Raw genomic sequence first — 24,695 nt, forward strand, 5'->3', positions numbered from 1 at the left:
GACGCTCTTATCCAGAGCCACTTACAGTTAGTGAGTGCATACATTTTCATACTGGCCCCCCGTGGGAAACGAACCCACAACCCTGGTGTTGCAAGCGCCATGCTCTACCAACTGAGCTACAGGGGACTAGTACCATTTAGCATAAGGTTGAAACATTTCATCTTTAAAACTCATTCTCCATTAACAATTTTAAATAATTACAGTAGTCTGGAAATATTCGAAGATCATGTTGTCGGTTGTCTGTAATAATTCATAATTCCCTTAATGTTTTTAAATATCAGAATATTTGTTTTTCTCCCTAATGCATTATATCAAACACTGCAGTATGGAAGGGAACAATCAAATCAAATCAAATTGTATTTGTCACATGCGCCAAATACAACAGGTGTAGACCTTACAATTAAATGCTTACTAACAAGCCCTTAACCAACAATGCAGTTTTAAGAAAAATAAGTGTTAAGTAAAAAATAGATAAGTAAAAAAAACTATGCAATAGTCCGGTTAGCTGTTCAGGAGTCTTATGGCTTGGGGGTAGAAGCTGTTAAGAAGCCTTTTGGACCTAGACTTGACCCCAGTGATGTACTGGGCCATACGCACTACCCTCTGTAGTGCCTTGTGGTCGGAGGCTGAGCAGTTGCCATACCAGACGGTGATGCAACCAGTCAGGATGCTCTCCATGGTGCAGATGTATAACTTTTTGAGGATCTGAGGACCCATGCAAATCTTTTCAGTCTCCTGAGGGGGGAATAGGCTTTGTCGTGCCCTCTTCACAACTGACTTGGTGTGTTTGGACCATGATAGTTTGTTGGTGATGTGGACACCAAGGAACTTGAAGCTCTCCACCTGCTCCACTACAGCCCGTCGATGAGAATGGGGGCGTGATTGGTCCTCCTTTTCCTGTAGTCCACAATCATCTCCTTTGTCTTGATCACGTTGAGGGAGAGGTTGTTATCCTGGCACCACACGGCCAGGTCTCTGAACTCCTCCCTATAGGCTGTCTCATCGTTGTCGGTGATCAGGCCTACCACTGTTGTGTCGTCGGCAAACTTAATGATGGTGTTGAAGTCGTGCTTGGCCATGCAGTCATGGGTGAACAGGGAGTACAGGAGGGGACTGAGCATGTACCCCTGAGGGGCCCCGTGTTGAGGATCAGCGTGGCAGATGTGTTGTTACCTACCCTTACCACCTGGGGGCGGCCCGTCAGGAAGTCGAGGATCCAGTTGCAGAGGGAGGTGTTTAGTCCCAGGATCCTTAGCTTAGTGATGAGCTTTGAGGGCACTATAGTGTTGAACGCTGAGCTGTAGTAATTGAATAGCATTCTCACGTAGGTGTTCCTTTGTCCAGGTGGGAAAGGGCAGTGTGGAGTGCAATAGAGATTGCATAATCTGTGGATCTGTTGGGGCGGTATGCAAATTGGAGTGGGTCTAGGGTTTCTGGGATAATGGTGTTGATGTGATTTAATATCTCATGACAAAGAAAAATACTGTTTGACATATTTGAGTTATAATAAAATGTATATTTCAAATGGTATGTGTATTATTTGCATTACTAAGTGGCATGTCCTTTTTATAAAAGATTTGTCAAATGAATGAGACTTAAATTTTTCACATCTCAGTTGATTCAAATTAAATTCAAATTCTGCTTCCTGTGGGGTGTGGCCAATTCAAATTAAATTCACAGTTATTGTTCACAATTGACTCCAACCCTGAAACGTGTCATCAGTCCACATACAGTGAGGGAAAAAAGTATTTGATCCCCTGCTGAATTTGTACGTTTGCCCACTGACAAAGAAATGATCAGTCTATAATTTTAATGGTAGGTTTATTTGAACAGTGAGAGACAGAATAACAACAACAAAATCCAGAAAAACGCATGTCAAAAATGTTATAAATTGATTTGCATTTTAATGAGGGAAATAAGTATTTGACCACTCTGCAAAACATGACCTTGTACTTGGTGGCAAAACCCTTGTTGGCAATCACAGAGGTCAGACGTTTCTTGTAGTTGGCCACCAGGTTTGCACACATCTCAGGAGGGATTTTGTCCCACTCCTCTTTGCAGATCTTCCAAGTCATTAAGGTTTCGAGGCTGACGTTTGGCAACTCGAACCTTCAGCTCCCTCCACAGATTTTCTATGGGATTAAGGTCTGGAGACTGGCTAGGCCACTCCAGGACCTTAATGTGCTTCTTCTTGAGCCACTCCTTTGTTGCCTTGGCCATGTGTTTTGGGTCATTGTCATGCTGGAATACCCATCCACGACCCATTTTCAATGCCCTGGCTGAGGGAAGGAGGTTCTCACCCAAGATTTGACGGTACATGGCCCCGTCCATCGTCCCTTTGATGCGGTGAAGTTGTCCTGTCCCCTTAGCAGAAAAACACCTCCAAAGCATAATGTTTTCACCTCAATGTTTGATGGTGTTCTTGGGGTCATAGGCAGCATTCCTCCTCCTCCAAACATGGCGAGTTGAGTTGATGCCAAAGAGCTCCATTTTGGTCTCATCTGACCACAACACTTTCACCCAGTTCTCCTCTGAATCATTCAGATGTTCATTGGCAAACTTCAGACGGGCATGTATATGTGCTTTCTTGAGCAGGGGGACCTTGCGGGCGCTGCAGGATTTCAGTCCTTCACGGCGTAGTGTGTTACCAATTGTTTTCTTGGTGACTATGTTCCCAGCTGCCTTGAGATCATTGACAAGATCCTCCCGTGTAGTTCTGGGCTGATTCTTCACCGTTCTCATGATCATTGCAACTCCACGAGGTGAGATCTTGCATGGAGCCCCAACTGTTGTCACCTTCTCACCAAGCTGCTTGGCGATGGTCTTGTAGCCCATTCCAGCCTTGTGTAGGTCTACAATCTTGTCCCTGACATCCTTGGAGAGCTCTTTGGTCTTGTCCATGGTGGAGAGTTTGGAATCTGATTGATTGATTGCTTCTGTGGACAGGTGTCTTTTATACAGGTAACAAGCTGAGATTAGGAGCACTCCCTTTAAGACTTTAAGACTGTGCTCCTAATCTCAGCTCGTTACCTGTATAAAAGACACCTGGGAGCCAGAAATCTTTCTGATTGAGAGGGGGTCAAATACTTATTACCCTCATTAAAATGCAAATCAATTTATAACATTTTTGACATGCGTCTTTCTGGATTTTTTTGTTGTTATTCTGTCTCTCACTGTTCAAATAAACCTACCATTAAAATTATAGACTGATAATTTCTTTGTCAGTGGGCAAACGTACAAAATCAGCAGGGGATCAAATACTTTTTTCCCTCACTGTAGGAGAGGTTTAGTGCAATTGAGTAATGGTGCTGCCATGGGTAAATACAAGGACCAATCAAGTTGTGTTTTATATCAGCACTGTGTGTGTGTGTGGAAAAACACACTGATTAATGGCTAATGTAACGGAGCTTAACAACAGTGTGTCAATACTGGCTGCCTGACAGAGTGGCTTTACAGCAAGGCCCAGTGCGTCCATTAACAACCATCACTCCCTCTATCCATCCCTCCATCTATCACTACATCAGCTCTCGTCCTTCGCCAGGGTTTGAGTCAGCACAGATACAGCTGTTTTTGCTTTCCCTACCCTTCCTCTCTCCTCACCCTTCCTCTCTTCTCACCCTTACTCTCTCCTCACCCTTCCTCTCTCCTCACCCTTCCTCTCTCCTCACCCTTCCTCTCTCCTCACCCTTCCTCTCTTCTCACCCTTCCTCTCTCCTCACCCTTCCTCTCTTCTCACCCTTCCTCTCTCCTCACCCTTACTCTCTCCTCACCGTTCCACTTTTTTACTTGACTCTTCCCCTTCTCTCTTTCTACTTCCATTTTCTCTCGTCTCCACTTTCACTTCTCCCTCTCTCTTTTCCTGCTCCATGTGAGGACATAGGAGTGAGAGAGAGAACCATATGTTCCCATTGTCATGGTTACTCTGGATAAATGACTGTGACTGGCTGAAAATGAGAGTTGTGTTTCTTGTTGTCAGGTACAGCTTGTCTGAGTGTTTATTTTCATTCTGCCATCAACCCTGTCAGGATAGTTTTTTTTTAAACTTATTTTATTATTTTTTATTATGAAAATATTTAAATGTGATGAAAATATGGAACTCAAATCAAATTAAATGCTCATGGCTTCATGTACTCTCCTCCAATCCCCATATAGATTGAGACTATAGGCGACGCCTACTGTGTTGCGGGCGGGCTCCACCGGAAGATTGACAGCCATTCCAAGCCAATCGCACTCATGGCCCTGAAGATGATGGAGCTGTCAGAGGAGGTGTTAACGCCGGACGGCAAATCCATCAAGGTGAGCCTTCGCTTGGCGGGGGGGGGGGGGCACCTTCTCCTTCACTCTCTTTTTCTCTCTCCCTTTTCACTCCCCCCCCCCCCCCCCCCTCTCTCTTTCTCTTTCTCTCTCTCTCTTTCTCTCTCTTTCTCTCTCTCCCTCCCTTTATTTCTCTCTCATTTCACCCTCTCCTCCTACTCTGTCTGTCTCTCTTCTCATTCAAATGTAAATGTAGTTTACACCTAGAATTTAAAGCATCTATAAGCTGATCATTGCAGTGCTGTGTTGTGCAATTGTGTTGTGCTAGCTGTTTTGTGCCACAGACAGAAGGGGTAACACAGACACGTCACAGGGGCTATAAAGCTGAAGCATCCGTTTAGAACGTTTTCTCACCACCAACCATGGTAGTGAGAGGAATTCCAGTAGTGGGAGAGGATGGAACTAGGCAAAACTGGGCCGACATTGATGAAACATCGGATCTCAATACATTTTTCGGAATCTATTACGAACACAGTGCACTAAGTTTATAGACTTGACGCTTTGCCAAAGTAAAAAAAAAAAAAAGGTGTTTAGGAGTGCAAGGTCAAATTGAGTTTGTGCACACGCGCACTTCACAGAGGAGGCGTTGCCTAACAGAAATATGCAAATACATGCTACAACGCGCCAAAAGGATCTGGCTTTGCCCACCTCCATAGTTCTGCCCACTATGCTGAATTTGCTCCCACGGTAAACAACACAGGTTAATTATCTTGTAGGGCTCGGCGATATGGCCAAAATATCATATCACTGTATTTAAAAATAATAATAAAAAATTGTATGACGGTATTTTATGATATTTTATGTTTTTGAATAGTTAAAGTTCTACATTTTCTTTATGAGTAGTACATGACCCTAGGGTGGCAACACATACCTGTACATTCTAAGTGATTTCAATGGGTCTGTCTCCATTCTGATTGTTATACTGTTCAATTCAGCTTCAATCCAAAATAATTTCCTGCATTTCCATCAATTTCTGCATTTCCTGCACTCATTTGAGATCATTTCCACACTGCCCCGTAGGGCTGCATGATATGGGCAAAAAAACGAGGCCTTATTTTTAACCAAATGTTGCAATTGCGATTTGACTTGTGACTTAGATCAAAACACTTGGGTGAACTGTTGGAATCATGGAAATATAATGTTTATTCTAATTATATAGTTAAAATCTAAATAATAGTGGGCACTTTGAATACAGTGTTGTTTGACATGACAACGAATGAAAATGCCAGGGAGGCGTAATTGTGACAGGGTAGGAACCAAAGTGATGTTCAGTGTTTCCTAGAGGACCCTATAATCTTTGGCTACATTAAATGTTTCTTCGTGTAGCCAACATATTCATGCTTCGCTTGTTCTTCTTTGATATAGAAGATACTGTTGCACAAATGACATGCTGATTTAGGCCTACACCATCACTGGTATCAGGCTGTATTAGCTATCTACGTTTGCTCTGACTCTGTACATTTATTAGCTAGCTAGCGATTAGCGGCTAACACGATTTAGCTTAACTTGATAAGAAAAGACAAACTAGCTGTTTGCAGATGTAAGAAACACAAACTAATAGTGTAATTATAAAACGCTAGTGGATTTATATTAAGAAGCAAAGTGGAAACAACATCGTTGTCATCAACATTGTTCCATGTGCTACATTGACCATGCCGACTGAAGGCAAGTATCTCGTGGTCAAGCAACAACAAATGCGCTCTTTGAGTGACAGGGGGCGGGGCTAGGTCTGTGTTGAAAGCGGCATTGAGAGAGAGAGCGGAGAGGGATGACTCAAGTACCGGTCTAAACTATAAAAATTGACGTTACACACGGCATATCACATTTAACAAACCAAACATTCAAATACCGTTATAGATGGTAAAGTAAAAACACAAACCAGTCCGCGCATCAATACCGGCACCCAGCCCTACTATTTTTATTTAACCTTTATTTAACTAGGCAAGTCAGTTGAGAACATATTCTTATTTACAATAACGGCCAAACCCGGACGACGCTGGGCCAATTGTGCGCCGCCCTACGGGACTCCAAATCACGACCGGTTGTGATACAGCCTGGAATCGAACCAGGGGGTCTGTAGTGACGCCTCAAGCACTGAGATGCAGTTCCTTAGACCGCTGCGCAACTTGGGAGCCCACTATATTTGGTTAGTTATGAATATCTTTGGCTGTGTTGTGCTAGCAGACTTGTGTTGTGTTAGCTGCTTCTCTCCCATTGGCTGACAGTCCCAGATGTGCTTGTGTTGATATAATCCTCAGTGTCATGGCCCATTGGGAAGGAAGTGCTTACCCAGCTGTAGATGCTGACAATGGAGCCGCTTTCATCATCCCCTTTATTGATGACTGATGAGATGAAACGTGTCTTCACAAGGAAGAGAGCACACACACCACACATGCACACATACACACACTGACGGACACTACAATGTGTTTGTGTTTTTTTGTTGAGTGTGTGTACAATAAATGTGTGTGTGGATGTCCGTGTGCATATGTATGCTTGCAGTGTGTGATCACAGCATGTATGTGTGTAATTGACTTATTGCGAACACACTGGTCACCACGGTGATGGATAGAACATGGGAATGCATAGTGTGCAGTTACCATGGTGATGGGAGAATTGTGGCATGGCAGCAGGGGCTGTTTTTGGCTAATTAATGACAGTTGTTTCTGTTAAGCTGTTGTTTCATGTCTTACAGGAAATACTTGAGCGTTGTGTTGGGCTGTGTTGTGTTAGGTCAGAGAGAAAGTCACATTCTGGCAGAGGTCTGTCTTTCTCCCATCTCCACAGGTAGAGAGGGCCTTTTCTCTTACATCCATCTGCCTATGTCAGTTGGCCATTAACACTGTCACAGAGTACATTGTGTTTGTGTGTGATCATCTGTCTGTGAATGTATGTGTGTGTGTGTGTGTGTGTGTGTGTGTGTGTGTGTGTTGGCTCAGAGCTCCAGGTTGTTTTTAGCATGCTTCCACCTAGACTTCCTACCTATGGCATCCAGCAATAAAAATAACCAACGTCACACAACCTCTGTCTCTGTCTCTCTCCGTTGGCATGACAACAAGGGTGCTAGGGATCACATGTACAGTCACGACCGAAATTACCCTTGATAGAAATGAGTAAAAAAGACTGTATAAAATACATAATACAAATACTGAGCATGGGAAAATTATATTATTTTATACTAATACAGTTACTGAGAGAAAAATGGGGTGTCAATAATTTTAACCCTATCTTTTTGAGAGAAAAAAAATATTACTTACAATTTTTTTCTGAGCAATTGTTTTAGTATAAAATAATATAATTTAGCAATTTTGAGCATAGAATATAGCTCAGTATTTGTATTATTTATTTTATACTGTCTTTATTGCTCATCTTTATCAAGGGTGCCAATAATTTGGTCGTGACTGTATGTATTTGTATTTGTATTTATTATGGATCCCCATTAGCTGCTGCTATGTGGTGAGGTGGATATATCTTGGCTCAAACCAGGCTCCTGTAGAAGAGCTCTGCTCTGCTGGCCGTCTAGAAGGAACCTAGCTCTGTTTAAAGTAAAATGCTGACTACCCCCCAAAAAAAGAAAACACCCGTGTCGACTACACCGGGCACGCGCGTGCGTCCGCGTGCACATGTGGATTTTGTCCATCCACACCAGACACGATCAGGACAAGCAGGTTGAAATATCAAAATGAACTCTGAACCAACTATATTTATTTTGGGACAATTTCGAAACACACAAACATTCATGGACATTTAGCTAGCTTGCTGTTGCTAGCTAATTTGTCAATATTTTACCTGACATGTACAAGGTCCTTTTCTTTGCTGGATCTTTGTAGAATATCAACCAATTTTTAGTCACACAAAATTGTGTGTTCTCTTCTCCGATAAGAGGGGAAGCCTAGTTAGTTTCTAGTAATCTCTCCTAGTTCAGTCTTCTTCTTCTATGAATTTTGGCAACCAACCTTAAGGTGCATTACTGCAACCAACTGGAATGGAGGGTGGACCTCATTTATCTTTCAATCACCCACGTGGGTATATGCTCCTAAAAACCAGGCAGGACTTGCAGCGCGTCAAGCGTCACAAATAGAACCAAGTTCTATTTTAGCGCCTGGCTACGCAGACACTCGTTGACGCGCACGAGCAGTTTGGATGGAATTATAGAATAACATGTATGTGTACATTTATTTAGCAACACTCGCACACGCAACGCGGCCGGTATGATCAGCATCTGTCTGTCTGTCTATAGAGCTGCATGATTAACTCTCTATTCATTCTAACTCTGAAGCCCTGCGAAGAAGTCAGAGAGAGAGAGAGAGAGAGGGTCCTTTAGTCCTTAAAAACGGCAACTACACAATTGTAATGTTATGTGTGTGCATGCGTGTGGCCATGCATGTGTATGCCTGTATCAGTCTGTGCGCGTGCGTACGTGTGTGTGTGCGCGTGCGTGCATGTGTCTGGTGTGTGTGCACGTGAGTGCATGTTTGTGGCCTATAGTTGTGATTAATTCACCAGCCATTTATTTTTCCAGAAATAGACTGGCATAGCTATGCCCTGTTCTCTGTATCGTCCTCTCTCTCTCTCTCTCTCTCTCTCTCTCTCTCTCTCTCTCTCTCATTCTTTGTTCCCGCGCCCATAGAGGAGAGGAAAAGAGGAGAGATGCTCTGCTCGTTCAAACTACTTCAGCCGGATAAACGCTCTTCAGTCAGCGTGCTCACAACAAGCCAATACCACTGTGTTATGTAAACTAGTCTATGAGGGGGGGGGGGGGGGGGGGGGGGGGGTATTGACCCATATTACTGTTTTACAATCACATATTCCAGATCACAGAACATCCTAGAGAACATTGTTCCATGTACCTCACAACTGTCGGTTGGGATTGGCTGTTTCAGAGCTGCAGTGTGTTTTGATTGGTTTGTTCCGACTCTGTGCTGACTCACAGAAGAGTGAGAGATAGAGCAGAAGGGGATAAAGTTGGAGAGGGGAGAGGGGACAGAGAAAGAGAGAGGAAATGTATGATCATATTAGAGACACATATTTCCCTCAGATTACACAGATCCACAAAGAATTTGAAAAAAAATCCAATTTTGATAAACTCCCATATCTATTGGGTGAAATACCACAGTGTGCAATCACAGCAGCAAGATGTGTGACCTGTTGCCACAAGAAAAGGGCAACTAGTGAAGAACAAACACCATTTTAAATACAACCCATATTTCTGTTTATTTATTTTCCCTTTTGTACTTTAACTATTTACACATTGTTACAACACTGTATATAGACACTATGACATTTGAAATGTCTCTATTCCTTTGGAACGTTTGTGAGTGTAATGTTTACTGTTTATTGTTTATTGTTTATTTCACTTTTGTTTATTATTTATTCCACTTGCTTTGGCAATGTAAACATATGTTTCCCATGCCAATAAAGCCATTTGAATTTAATTGAAATTGAGAGGGGAGAGAGAGGAGAGGGGGTACAGAGAAAGAGAAAGAGAGGGGAGAGAGAAAGAGAGAGGGGAGAGAGGGGACAGAGAGAGGGGAGAGGGGGGACAGAAAGAGAAAGGGGGACAGAGAAAGAGAGAGGAGGGACAGAGAAAGAGAGAGGGGAGAGTCGGACAGAGAAAGAGAGAGTAGAGAGGGGGTCAATTTGTAGAGAGAAAGATTAAAATACCACACCTTAACTTGTCTCTATCTCCTCTCCCCTCACTCTTTCCTCATAACATCTGGCAGTCTGATCAGAATAGCACACCTTTCGCTCACTCTCTCCCTGCTCTCTCTTCCTCCCCGTCACTCACTCTCTCTCTCTCTCTCTCTCTCTCTCTCTCTCTCTCTCTCTCTCTCTCTCTCTCTCTCTCTCTCTCTCTCTCTCTCTCTCTCTCTCTCTCTCTCAAATTCAATTAAATTCAAAGGGCTTTATTGTAATGGGAAGCATATGTTTACATTGCTAAAGGAAATGGAATAGACAATAAACATAAGGGAAATAAACAAGGGAAACATTAGTAAACATTACACTCACAAAAGTTCTAAAAGAATATAGACGGAAATGTTATATTATTGGCTATGTAAAGTGTTGTAACAATGTGCAAATAGTTGGAAGTGTGAAAGGGAAAATAAATAAACAGATAAATATAGGTTGTATTTACAATGTTGTTTGTGCTCCACTGGTTGCCCTTTTTAATGGCAAAGGGCCACAAATCTTGCTGCTGTGATTGCACACTGCAGTATTTTGCCAAACAGATATGTGAGTTTATCAATGTTTGATTTGTTTTCAAATTCTTTGTGGGTGTGATCTGTGGGAAATATGTGTATCTAATGTGGTCATACATTTGGCAGGAGGTTAGGAAGTGTAACTCAGTTTCCACCTCATTTTGTGGGCAGTGGGCACATAGCCTGTCTTCTCTTGAGAGCCAGGTCTGCCTATCGTGGCCTCTCTCAATAGGAAGGCTATGCTCACTGAGTCTGTACATATTCAAGGATTTTCTTAGTTTGGGGTCAGTCACAGTGGTCAGGTATTCTGCCACTGTGTACTCTGTTTAGGGCCAGATAGCTTTACAATTGTATCTGTTTTTTGGTTGATTCTTTCCAGTGTGTCAAATAGTTATCTTTTTGCTTTCTCATAATTTGGTTGGGTCTAAATGTGTTTCTGTCCTGGGGCTCTGTGGGGTCTTTTTGTATTTGTGAACAGGGCCCCAGAACCAGCTGGCTGAGGGGACTCTTCTCTAGGTTCATCTCTCTATAGGTCAGGGCTTTGTGGTGGAATGTGTGGGCATCGCTTCCTTTTTAGGTGGTTTAACAGCTCTTTTCTGGATTTTGATAACTAGCGGGTATAGTCCTGATTCTGCTCTGCATGCATTGTTTGGGTTTTTGCGTTTTATTCAAAGTATATGCATGCAGAATCTCAATTGGGTGTTTGTCCCATTTTGTGAATTCTTGGTTGGCGAGTGGACCCCAGACCTCACAACCATAGAGGGCAATGGGTTCGATAACTGATTGAAGTATTTTTAGCCAGATCCTAATTGGGATGTTGAGTTTTATGTTCCTTTTGATGGCATAGAAGGCCCTTCTTGCCTTGTCTCTCAGATCATTCACAGCCTTATGGAAGTTACCTGTGGTGTTGATGTTTAGGCTGAGATAGGTATAGTTATTTGTGTGCTCTAGGGTTGTCTTGGCTACTGGACCTTTTTTGGAACACCATTATTTTTGTCTTACTGAGATTCACTGTCAGGGCCCAATTCTGACAGAATCTGTGCAGAAGATCTAGGTGCTGCTGTCAGCCCTCCTTGGTTGGGACAGAAGCACCAGATCACCAGTAGACAGTAGACATTTGATATCTGAGTCCAGTAGGGTTAGGCCGGGTGCTGCGGACTGTTCTAGTTCCCTTGCCAATTCATTGATATATACAGTACCAGTCAAAGGTTTGGACACACCTACTCATTCAAGGCTTTTCTTTATGTTTACTATTTTCTGCATTGTAGAATAATAGTGAAGACATCAAAACTATGAAATAACACATATGGAATCATGTAGTAACCACAGAGAGTGTTAAACTAATCTAAATATATTTTATATTTGAGATTCTTCAAAGTAGCCACCCTTTGCCTTGATGACAGCTTTGCACACTCTTGGCATTCTCTCAACCAGCTTCATGAGGAATGCTTTTCCAACAGTCTTGAAGGAGTTCCCACATATGCTGAGCACTTGATGGCTGCTTTTCCTTTACTCTGCGGTCCAACTCATCCCAAACCATCTCAATTGGGTTGAGGTCAGGTGATTGTGGAGGCCAGGTCATCTGATGCAGCATTCCATCACTCTCCTTGGTCAAATAGCCCTTACACAGCCTACAGGTGTGTTTTGGGTCATTGTCCTGTTGAAAAACAAATGATAGTCCCACTAAGCACAAACCAGATGGGATGGCGTATTGCTGCAGAATGCTGTGGTAGCCATGCTGGTTAAGTGTGCCTTGAATTCTAAATAAATCACAGACAGTGTCACCAGCAAAGCACCCCCACACCATCACACCTCCTCCTCCATGCTTTACGGTGGGAACCACACATGCAGAGATAATCTGTTCACGTATTCTGCGTCTCACAAAGACATTGTGGTTGGAACCAAATATCTCCAATTTGGACTCATCAGACTAAAGGACCGATTTCCACCGGTCTAATGTCCATTGCTTGTGTTTCTTGGCCCAAGCAAGTCTCTTCTTCTTATTGGTGTCCTTTAGTAGTGGTTTCTTTGCAGCAATTCGACCATGAAGGCCTGATTCACGCAGTCTCCTCTGAACAGTTGATGTTGAGATGTGTCTGTTACTTGAACTCTGTGAAGCATTTATTTGGGCTGCAATCTGAGGTGCAGATAAATGCCGATTTCTGAGGCTGGTAACTCTAATGAACTTATCCTCTGCAGCAGAGGTAACTCTGGGTCTTCCTTTCCTGTGGCGGTCCTCATGACAGCCAGTTTCATCATAGCGCTTGATGGTTTTTGCGACTGCACTTGAAGAAACTTTCAAAGTTCTTGAAATGTTCCATATTGACTGACCTTCATGTCTTAAAGTAATGATGGACTGTCATTTATCTTGCTTATTTGAGCTGTTCTTGCCATAATATGGACTTGGTCTTTTACCAAATAGGGCTATGTTCTGTATACCAACCCTACCTTGTCACAACACAACTGATTGGCTCAAACGCATTAAGAAGGAAATAAATTCCACAAATTAACTTTTAACAAGGCACACCTGTTAATTGAAATGCATTCCAGGTGACTACCTCATGAAGCTGGTTGAGAGAATGCCAAGGGTGTGCAAAGCTGTCATCAAGGCAAAGGGTGGCTACTTTGAAGAATCTCAAATATAAAATATATTTTGATTTCTTTAACACTTTCTTGGTTTCTACATGAATCCATATGTGTTATTTCATAGTTTTGATGTCTTCACTATTATTCTACAATGTAGAAAATAGTAAAAATAAAGAAAAACCCTGGAATGAGTAGGTGTGTCCAAACTTGACTGGTACTGTATGTTGAAGAGGGTGGGACTTAAGCTGCATCCCTGTCTCACCCCACGGCCCTGAGGAAAGAAATCTGTGTGTTTATAGACAATTTTAACTGCACATTTGTTGTTTGTGTACATTGATTTTGTAATGTCATATGCTTTCCCCCAACACCGCTTTCCATCAATTTGTATAGCAGACCTTCATGCCAAATTGAGTCAAAAGCTTTTTTTAAATCAACAACGTATGAGAAGACTTTGCTTTTGTTTTGTTTTGTTTGTTTGTCAATAAGGGTGTGCGGGGTGTACACATGGTCTTTCGTATGGTATTTTGGTATTGACATTTGCTCAGGACATTGTTTTCATTGAGGAAATGTTGGAGTCTGCTGAGGACATTGTTTTCATTGAGGAAATGTTGGAGCCTGCTGTTGATGATACTGCAGAGGATTTTTCCTAGATTGCTGCTGAAGCATATTCCACTGTAATTATTGGGGTCAAATTTGTCTCCACTCATGCTGTTCCTTCTTTTTTCTTAGTGTATTTTTGTACTGTTTTAGTGTTTCACCATAGTGAAGGTGTAAGCTAAGGTATTCTGGTTCTCTGTGCTTTTGGTTGGATAGGTTTCTCACTTTCTTTCTTACATTCTTCATCAAACCATTTCTCATTGTTAGTTGTCTTAGGTTTTCTGCCTGAATTAAAATGTGATATGTTAGCTGATATATTGTTCATGCTTCCTGCTCCTAAGTTTACACCTTCACTATTGCAGGAAAACATTTTGTCCAGGAAGTTGTCTAGGAGGGATTGGATTTGTTGTTGCCCAATTGTTTTTTGGTAGGTTTCTACATTACCCTCCTTCCATCTATAGCATTTCTTAATATTATGCAGTTTGTTCGGCTTCGATGCCTCATGGTTGATTCTTGCGCCATTCAAGTAGATTGTGATTTTGCTGTAATCTGATAGGGCTGTCAGTGGGCTGACTGTGAACGCTCTGAGAGACTCTGGGTTGAGGTCGGTGATAAAGTAGTCTACAGTACTACTGCCAAGAGATGAGCTATAGGTGTACCTACCGTAGGAGTCCCCTCGAAGCCTACCATTGACTATGTACAGACCTAGAGTGCGACATAGCTGCCGGAGTTGTGACCCGTTTTTGTTGGTTATGTTGTTGTAGTTGTGTCTAGGATGGCAAATGGGGAAAGGATTGCTGTCATCTCCAGGTAGGTGTTTGTCCCCCTGTGTGCTGAGAGTGTCAGGTTCTTGTCCAGTTCTGGCATTTAGGTCACCACAGACTAGTAAATGTCCCTGGGCCTAGAAATGATTGATCTACCCCTCTAGGAAGGAGAAGCTGTCTTCATTAAAGTATGGGGAATCTAGTGGGGGGATATACAGTGGGGAGAACAAGTATTTGATACACTGCCGATTTTGCAGGTTTTCCTACTTACAAAGCATGTAGAGTGCTGTAATTTTTATCATAGGTACACTTCAACTGTGAGAGACGGAATCTAAAACAAAAATCCAGAAAATCACATTGTATGATTTTTAAGTAATTAATTTGCATTTCATTGCATGACATAAGTATTTGATACATCAGAAAAGCAGAACTTAATATTTGGTACAGAAACCTTTGTTTGCAATTACAGAGATCATACGTTTCCTGTAGGTCTTGACCAGGTTTGCACACACTGCAGCAGGGATTTTGGCCCACTCCTCCATACAGACCTTCTCCAGATCCTTCAGGTTTCGGGGCTGTCGCTGGGCAAAACGGACTTTCAGCTCCCTCCAAAGATTTTCTATTGGGTTCAGGTCTGGAGACTGGCTAGGCCACTCTAGGACCTTGAGATGCTTCTTACGGCGCCACTCCTTAGTTGCCCTGGCTGTGTTTCGGGTCGTTGTCATACTGGAAGACCCAGCCACGACCCATCTTCAATGCTCTTACTGAGGGAAGGAGGTTGTTGGCCAAGATCTCGCGATACATGGCCCCATCCATCCTCCCCTCAATACGGTGCAGTCGTCCTGTCCCCTTTGCAGAAAAGCATCCCCAAAGAATGATGTTTCCATCTCCATGCTTCACGTTTGGGATGGTGTTCTTGGAGTTGTACTCATCCTTGTTCTTCCTCCAAACACGGCGAGTGGAGTTTAGACCAAAAAGCTCTATTTTTGTCTCATCAGACCACATGACCTTCTCCCATTCCTCCTCTGGATCATCCAGATGGTCATTGGCAAACTTCAGACGGGCCTGGACATGCGCTGGCTTGAGCAGGGGGACCTTGCGTGCGCTGCAGGATTTTAATCCATGACGGCGTAGTGTGTTACTAATGGTTTTCTTTGAGACTGTGGTCCCAGCTCTCTTCAGGTCATTGACCAGGTCCTGCCGTGTAGTTCTGGACTGATCCCTCACCTTCCTCATGATAATTGATGCCCCACGAGGTGAGATCTTGCATGGAGCCCCAGACCGAGGATGATTGACCATCATCTTGAACTTCTTCCATTTTCTAATAATTGTGCCAACAGTTGTTGCCTTCTCACCAAGCTGCTTGCCTATTGTCCTGTAGCCCATCCCAGCCTTGTGCAGGTCTACAATTTTATCCCTGATGTCCTTACACAGCTCTCTGGTCTTGGCCATTGTGGAGAGGTTGGAGTCTGTTTGATTGAGGACAGGTGTCTTTTATACAGGTAACGAGTTCAAACAGGTGCAGTTAATACAGGTAATGAGTGGAGAACAGGAGGGCTTCTTAATGAAAAACTAACAGGTCTGTGAGAGCCGGAATTCTTACTGGTTGGTAGGTGATCAAATACTTATATCATGCAATAAAATGCAAATTAATTACTTAAAAATCATACAATGTGATTATCTGGATTTTTGTTTTAGATTCCGTCTCTCACAGTTGAAGTGTACCTATGATAAAAATTACAGACCTCTACATGCGTTATAAGTAGGAAATCCTGCAAAATCGGCAGTGTATCAAATACTTGTTCTCGCCACTGTATGTAGCACACAGGAGGACATTTTTCTCTGTTGAGATAATTTCCTTAAACATTTCTAGCCAAATGTAAAATGTTCCTGTTTTGATTAATTTAAAAGAGTGAGTTAGGTCTGCTCTATGCCAAATTAGCATACCCCCTGAGTCCCTTCCCTGTTTCACACCTGGTAGTTTGGTGGATGGGACTACCAGCTCTCTGTAACCTAGAGGGAAACCAGTGGGTCCATCTCCTCTATACCATGTTTCTTGTAGGATGACAATGTCTGTATTTCTAATTTCTTTGGTGAAGTCCAGGTTCCTGCTCTTTAGGCCAAAGGCAGATGACCTCAGGCCTTGGATATTCCAGGATGAGATAGTGAAGGCTTTGTGTTCCATAAAGTGTCCAATGTTGTTAGTTGTGTGGTTTGGCCTCAGACCAGTAAGTTTGAGCAGAACCTGCTGAGCATCTGATACATGCCATTGGCTTGGGTTAGTGTAAGAGTGGGGGTTGGGCCTGTTTGCCTGCTCACGGCCTGGGCGTATGTGTGACTTTCATGTTGAGGCCCTCTTTGCGGGAGTGGGGGACATGGGGTGGGCAGGAAGGGCATAGGTCTGATCTGAGGGGGCCTATATGGGGTGTGGGCATGGTTGTTTGGGGGGATATTGATTGGTTGGGGTGGGTGTGTGGATGTGGCTGGTGGTGCTGTGGTCTGGATGTAGGTCCTCTCGGTGTGGGTCCTCTAGGTGTAGGTCCGGGGGTGAGTCCCGCAGGTCTGGGAGAGTGGCTCGCTGGTCTGGGCGGGTTGTCCGTTGGTCAACGGTCCTCTGTAGCTCAATTGGTAGAGCATGGCGCTTGTAACGCCAGGGTAGTGGGTTCGATCCCCGGGACCACCCATACGTAAAAATGTATGCACGCATGACTGTAAGTCGCTTTGGATAAAAGCGTCTGCTAAATGGCATATTATATTATATTGTTATTATTATTATATTATTATTATATTATATTATAAATATTATTATTATCTGTTGCTCCTATGTGAGGTGTTGGGACTTTGGTTGAGGGCGATGTCCTTCAGGGTCCTGGCGAAGGTGGGCACTGCTGCCTTGTATAGGTGGACCTGGTCGTAAAGGCTGTTCAAGTCCAGGGTGGAGTGGTGGGCCAGGAAACATTTGGTTTTAAGGCACAGTCATGGGAAATACTTGCGTTTACCCGCTGTATGGTAGCAGGGTGGAAGTATTTTTGTGGTAGCAGGGTGGAGATAACCATTTGTGCGTTGGGGAAAGTAGAAGAAGCTTTTTCAATCACTCCCTTGAGTGCTGTGGCCACCCTTTCCTGCTATGCTCACAGGTTGTTTGTGCCTGTGTGTATTATTATGTGGCTGGGTGACCCTAGTTGGTCCTCAGACAGAAGGTCTAGGACGCGCTGGGTGTTTGGACACCAGAGTTTAGACACTGTGTGTTTGGGAAAAAGTTTATTTTCTTGTATATATTTCCCATTTGAATCCATAAGGAGTACAATCTGTGGCTTGTGTGTGTCCTCAGTGGGTGTGGAGGGGTTGTCAGGAGGGCTATCGGGGGGGCTGACAGGGGGGGTGCTAGGAGGAGGCAGGGTCCCTGGGCTTGGGGTTCTTAATTTATCTGTCCTGCTGTGATGTCGAGGCTATGGTCTCTCTCTCTCTCTCGCTCTCTCTCTCATTGCCAAGGTTACCCACATTGGTGTGCTGGCATGCACTCAGTGGTGTTAGTAACCGTGGAGATGAGATACTGAAGTGGATCATTAGAGATTATGTTTGTGTTTTTTGTCAGACCTACAGTGGAGTGGGTTTGAAGTGGGATGATCACATTTGAATCACAGCTATAATAATATACTTATAAACTCCTTCCATGACATAGACTGACCAGGTGAATCCAGGTGAAAGCTAACTCAATATTAGGAAGGTGTTCTTAATGTTTGGTATACTCAGTGTATACGTCTGTTTTGTTATGTTAATAACTCCAACAGTGTGTTATAGCTTAGCCCTTTACTGAAACAGTTTCTACTGTCCCTCACTGGTCAGTGTTCAACTGACATATCTTTCTCTCTCTACTTCTCCCCCTACCCCCTACTCTCCCTCCCTCTCTCCGTCCTTCAGCTGCGTATAGGTATCCATACGGGCTCAGTGTTGGCGGGGGTGGTCGGGGTGAGGATGCCCAGGTACTGTCTGTTTGGCAACAATGTCACACTGGCTAGCAAGTTTGAGTCTGGGAGCCACCCTCGATGCATCAACGTCAGCCCAACCACATACCGGTGAGTACACCTGTGTGTGTGTGTGTATGTGTGTGTGTGTGCGTGTGTGTAAGGGAGTGGCAGAGGGAGAGAGAGTGAGAGAGGGATGCTCATTTTCAATACAAGTTTTTATTCTGTTATTTTCTCAACTGATACTGTTAGTAAACTTACGTTGCTAGATCTCTACGTCATTCTATGTCTTTAGAGCAATAACCTTAGGATCCGATCTGTCTGTCACCACTCTAGTCCCCAACCCCATTTCTCTCTCTCTCTCACACACAAACGCACATTGCGTTGGCTTGTTACAAGTAAGAAATGGACTGCTTCAATCGAATACCATTCTAACTATATTTGTCCTGGAAACTTGTTTTTGATGTCATTGATTTAGCTGTGAGGTTTAGTTAAAGCGTTAAAGATAATAAATGAAACAAAATAATCAATCAATCAATCAGTCATCCAGCTTTCAAACAGCAGCATAATCAAACGTTCAGTCCCATGTTGGAGTTCTACACCAAAGAACTTCGTCATGTAAAATAACCTGTAAAAAGTGTGTGTGTGTGTGCGTGTACGGGTGTGTGTGTGCGAGCGAGCGAGAAGTAAGTGTAAGATAACCTGTGGATCTGTTATTGCATTAAACTCTGTACAAAATAACTTGTATGTAAAAAGGCCTATACAGTGCCTTGCAAAAAGTATTCATCCCCCTTGGCATTTTTCCTATTGTGTTGCATTACAACCTGTAATTTAAATGGATTTTTATTTGGATTTCATGTAATGGATTTTTATTTGGATTTCATGTAATGCACATACACAAGAGTACATCTGTGTGTGTGTGTATGTGTATGTGTGTGTGCGTGTGTGTATGTGAGGGGGAGAATGAATGGCAATAGAGCAGCTTTCAGTCTCTAAGGACATTTGAGTAAGAAACGGTTACATCCAGTCACTGCATTTGTGATACGTCATAAACACACGCCCGCAAGCACGCAGGCAAGCACACATCCGCACGTGTGCGCACACACACACACACACACACACACACACAGTGACTCTGATGTTGAGTCAAACACTTTGAGATGAGAGATGATCTTAGTGTTCTCTCTCTCTCTCTCTCTCTCTCTCTCTGGTGTCCGTTCTCTCTCTGGTGTCTAAAGCGTTGCCTTGGAAACCTCTATTTTTGCAGTCAAGGACGTTCTCTCCTCAGAATCACTCATTATTTGCACGACACAGAGGGCTAATTGTTGCAGATTTAAATCAACCTGGTGTGTGTGTGTGTGTGTGTGTGTGTGTGTGTGTGTGTGTGTGTGTGTGTGTGTGTGTGTGTGTGTGTGTGTGTGAAGGGTGGTTAATAAACACTGTGCGATTGCTTGCTTGTGTTTGTGTGTGTGGATCAAAGTGTGTGTGTGTGTGTGTGTGTGTGTACATACCCCCCTTCAGCAGAAACACACACCTGTAGCTTGTGAATAATGCCTGTGTTTGTTATTGGCCTTATCTCATTCTGAACAAGGCTGCATCACTCCCTGGAGAGTCACTGCTGTTTGGAGAAATCCCCAAATATACCACACTTGAGTTTTAAAATCTCTCTCCCTCTCTCCCTCTCTCCAGGCTGCTGAAAGACGATTGCTCTTTCTCTTTCGTCCCTCGTTCCCGGTTGGAGCTTCCTGATAATTTTCCGAAGGATATCCCAGGAACATGCTACTTCCTGGAGGGGGGGACTTCCCATAGCCGCGCCTCCCTGACCAGCTCTCGCTCCGCCCCCCCAGCTCCCCTGAGGAAAGTGTCCTACAGCATTGGTACCATGTTCCTGCGAGAGACCAGCCTATAGGCTCCCAATACACACAGTCATCAGCATACACACACACAACTCTAACCCTACAGCCATATTTAAATGGGAGACAAGCTTTTAGGGATGACAATACCCTCCTACCCCAAACCAGGACTCAGTCCTCTTAACAACCCCCCTCACTTTTCCATCTAGAAACAGACACTCCTCGCTGCACCAACTACAACCTGTTGTTACCAAGGGCAGCCACCCTTTACCCTTCAACCCCACCACGAATCAGACTTTGAAGGTAGAGAGAAGAGGAGGAGGAGGAGTGTAAACAACAAGAACAGACAATAATAGAATCATCTAGCAACTCTAAAACTAAAGCATTCTGCTTGTAGAACACAGAATACTGTAACCATGGATACCAAGGCTGGCTGTCAGTCTGGGCATGGCAGGTATTGTGCTATTATCAACAGCGCTCACAACTCAGTGCCTTCTTCACTAGAACACTACAGACATACACAACATGGGAGCTGGCTGAACACACAGGGAAATGGAACGAGGTCTGCAGCTCTGATGCTCCCCACAGTGATATGTGTGACTCCCAAATCAGTCATTGTGGGAAGCCTATGTTGTTTCGCTCCAGCTTGCACCTGAACCATTGGGATGTTTGGACATTTTCTCTTTCAGTTAGTTGAATGCATCCACTTCCCAGCCCGTCCCTCAACACTAAACCATGGACATAAGAAAGCAGCACGTAAATGCATCCATCCATCCATCCACCCCCCTCCCCACCATCCACCAATTCTACCATCCATCCATCCACCCCCCTCCCCTCCATCCACCAACTCTACTAACCAAGGTGTGGATATGAAGTATGCCGGGGGGGGTTGGGATTGTGGTGTGTTTTGGGTAGAACAGTCAAGTATCACTCGTCTACACTCAAGTCTCTGTATTTAAGGGCCTTTCATATGTTTCGAACCCCCCCCCCACCCCACACTGCATCCCTCTCTTGCTAAACACCAGCATCACACATCAATACGTCCATGGATTTAGGAAGAAGGGAGTGGCAGAGGGAGAGAGAGTGAGAGAGGGATGCTCATTTTCAATACAAGTTTTTATTCTGTTATTTTCTCAACTGATACTGTTAGTAAACTTACGTTGCTAGATCTCTACGTCATTCTATGTCTTTAGAGCAATAACCTTAGGATCCTATCTGTCTGTCACCACTCTAGTCCCCAACCCCATTTCTCTCTCTCTCTCACACACAAACACACATTGCGTTGGCTTGTTACAAGTAAGAAATGGACTGCTTCAATCGAATACCATTCTAACTATATTTGTCCTGGAAACTTGTTTTTGATGTCATTGATTTAGCTGTGAGGTTTAGTTAAAGCGTTAAAGATAATAAATGAAACAAAATAATCAATCAATCAATCAGTCATCCAGCTTTCAAACAGCAGCATAATCAAACGTTCAGTCCCATGTTGGAGTTCTACACCAAAGAACTTCGTCATGTAAAATAACCTGTAAAAAGTGTGTGTGTGTGTGCGTGTACGGGTGTGTGTGTGCGAGCGAGCGAGAAGTAAGTGTAAGATAACCTGTGGATCTGTTATTGCATTAAACTCTGTACAAAATAACTTGTATGTAAAAAGGCCTATACAGTGCCTTGCAAAAAGTATTCACCCCCCTCGGCATTTTTCCTATTGTGTTGCATTACAACCTGTAATTTAAATGGATTTTTATTTGGATTTCATGTAATGCACATACACAAAATAGTCCAAATTGGTGAAGTGAAATGAAAAAAATAACTTGTTAAAAGAAATTCAAAAAAATAAATAACGGAAAAGTGTGCGTGCATATGTATTCACCCCCTTTGCTATGAAGCCCCTAAATAAGATCTGGTGCAACCAATTACCTTCAGAAGTCACATAATTAGTTTAATAAAGTCCACCTGTGTGCAATCTAAGTGTCACATGATCTGCCACATGATCTCAATATATATATACACCTCTTCTGAAAGACCCCAGAGTCTGCAACGCCACAAAGAAGGGGCACCACCAAGCAAGCGGCACCATGAAGACCAAGGAGCTCTCCAAACAGGTCAGGGACAAAGTTGTAGAGAAGTACAGATCAGGGTTGGGTTATAAAAAAATATCAGAAACTTTGAACATCACACGGAGCACCATTAAATCCATTATAAAAAAATTGAAAGAATCTGGCACCACAACAATCCTGCCAAGAGAGGGCCGCCCACCAAAACTCACGGAACAGGCAAGGAGGGCATTAATCAGAGAGGCAACAAAGAGACCAAAGATAACCCTGAAGGAGCTGCAAAGCTCAACAGCGGAGATTGAAGTATCTGTCCATAGGACCACTTTAAGATGTACACTCCACAGAGCTGGGCTTTGCGGAAGAGTGGCCAGAAAAGAAAAGTGGCCATTGCTTAAAGAAAAAAATAAGCAAACACGTTTGGTATTCGCCAAAAGCCATGTGGGAGACTCCCCAAACATATGGAAGAAGGTACTCTGGTCAGATGAGACTAAAATTGAGCTTTTTGGCCATCAAGGAAAACGCTATGTCTGGCGCAAACCCAACACCTCTCATCACCCCGAGAACACCATCCCCACAGTGAAGCATGGTGGTGGCAGCATCATGGTGTGGGGATGTTTTTCATCGGCAGGGACTGGGAAACTGGTCAGAATTGAAGGAATGATGGATGGCGCTAAATACAGGGAAATTCTTGAAGGAAACCTGTTTCAGTCTTCCAGAGATTTGAGACTGGGACGGAGGTTCACCTTCCAGCAGGACAATGACCCTAAGCATACTACTAAAGCAATACTCAAGTGGTTTAAGGGGAAACATTTAAATGTATTGGAATGGCATAGTCAAAGCCCAGACCTCAATCCAATTGAGAATCTGTGGTATGACTTAAAGATTGCTGTACACCAGAGGAACCCATCCATCTTGAAGGAGCTGGAGCAGTTTTGCCTTGAAGAATGGGCACAAATCCCAGTGGCTAGATGTGCCAAGCTTATAGAGACATACCCCAAGAGACTTGCAGCTGTAATTGCTGCAAAGGGTGGCTCTACAAAGTATTGGGGGTGAATAGTTCTGCACGCTCAAGTTTTCTGTTTTTTTGTCTTATTTATTGTTTGTTTCACCCCCAAAAATATTTTGCATCTTCAAAGTGGTAGGCATGTTGTGTAAATCAAATGATACAAACCCCCCAAAAATCAATTTTAATTCCAGGTTGTAAGGCAACAAAATAGGAAAAATGCCAAGGGGGGTGAATACTTTCGCAAGCCACTGTACCTACAGTACCAGTCAAAAGTTTGGACATGAAATAACACATATGGAATCATGTAGTAACCAAAAATATATTTTAGATTTTAGATTCTTCAAAGTAGCCACCCTTTGCTTTATGACAGCTTTGCACACTCTTGGCATTCTCTCGGCATTCTCTCAAGCAGCTTCATGAGGTAGTCACCTGGAATGCTTTTCCAACAGTCTTGAAGGAGTTCCCACATATGCTGAGCACTTGTTGGCTGCTTTCCCTTCACTCTGCGGTCCAACTTAACCCAAACCATCTGGTTTGCGCTTAGTGGGACTATCATTTGTTTTTCATCAGGACAATGACCCAAAACACACCTGCAGGCTGTGTAAGGGCTATTTGACCAAGGAGAGTGATGGAGTGCTGCATCAGATGACCTGGCCTCCACAATCACCCGACCTCAAACTGATTGAGATGGTTTGGGATGAGTTGGACCGCAGAGTGAAGGAAAAGCAGCCAACAAGTGCTCAGCATATGTGGGAACTCCTCCAAGACTGTTGTAAAAGCATTTCAGGTGACTACCTCATGAAGCTGCTTGATAGAATGCCAAGAGTGTGCAAAGCTGTCATCAAGGCAAAGAGTGGCTACTTTGAAGAATCTCAAATATAAAATATATGTTGATTTGTTTAACACTTTTTTGGTTACTACATGATCCCATATGTGTTATTTCATAGTGTTGATGTTGTCACTATTATTCTACAATGTAGAAAATAGTCAAAATAAAGAAAAACCCTTGAATGAGTAGGTGTGTCCAAACTTTTGACTGGTACTGTACATTAAATATGTACAATTTAGATATATTTAATAATTAAACAGAAAAAATTAAATTGTAAAGATCATACTATGTTGTACTGCTTGGTATTATTCACAAGTTTAGATGAGTACATTCACATTTCTGTTGGCTTTTTTTGTCTTTTTGGTAAAAGTATTTGACATGTCTGAGTCGTCTGTCATCTAGGCCTATGAATAACATTGCTGATGTATCTGGTTGTAACGTTGAAATCTGTTGAATGACTGAGTTTTAAGGCACATCCTCTGTCAAATAAGTTGTAAATAAAAATCACCATATATGTTTAATAAAGA

The 24,695-nt window shown here is 43.2% G+C and overlaps 1 protein-coding gene across 1 annotated transcript in view; it reads left to right on the forward strand.

Moving 5' to 3' along the window:
- The window catches only part of LOC311102238 (guanylate cyclase soluble subunit alpha-2-like), a 50,386-nt gene extending 29,279 nt beyond the window's left edge, over positions 1-21,107 (forward strand). Inside the window, 3 exon segments of the mRNA XM_084143497.1 lie at positions 4,153-4,296; positions 18,383-18,537; positions 20,116-21,107. Of these exon segments, the coding sequence (XP_083999623.1) occupies positions 4,153-4,296; positions 18,383-18,537; positions 20,116-20,335 (519 nt within the window). The 3' untranslated portion in view covers positions 20,336-21,107.
- Positions 21,108-24,695: the final 3,588 nt, after the last annotated feature.

Source organism: Coregonus lavaretus, assembly GCF_964263955.1.
Source record: "Coregonus lavaretus genome assembly, chromosome: 26".
Lineage (NCBI taxonomy): Eukaryota > Metazoa > Chordata > Actinopteri > Salmoniformes > Salmonidae > Coregonus > Coregonus lavaretus.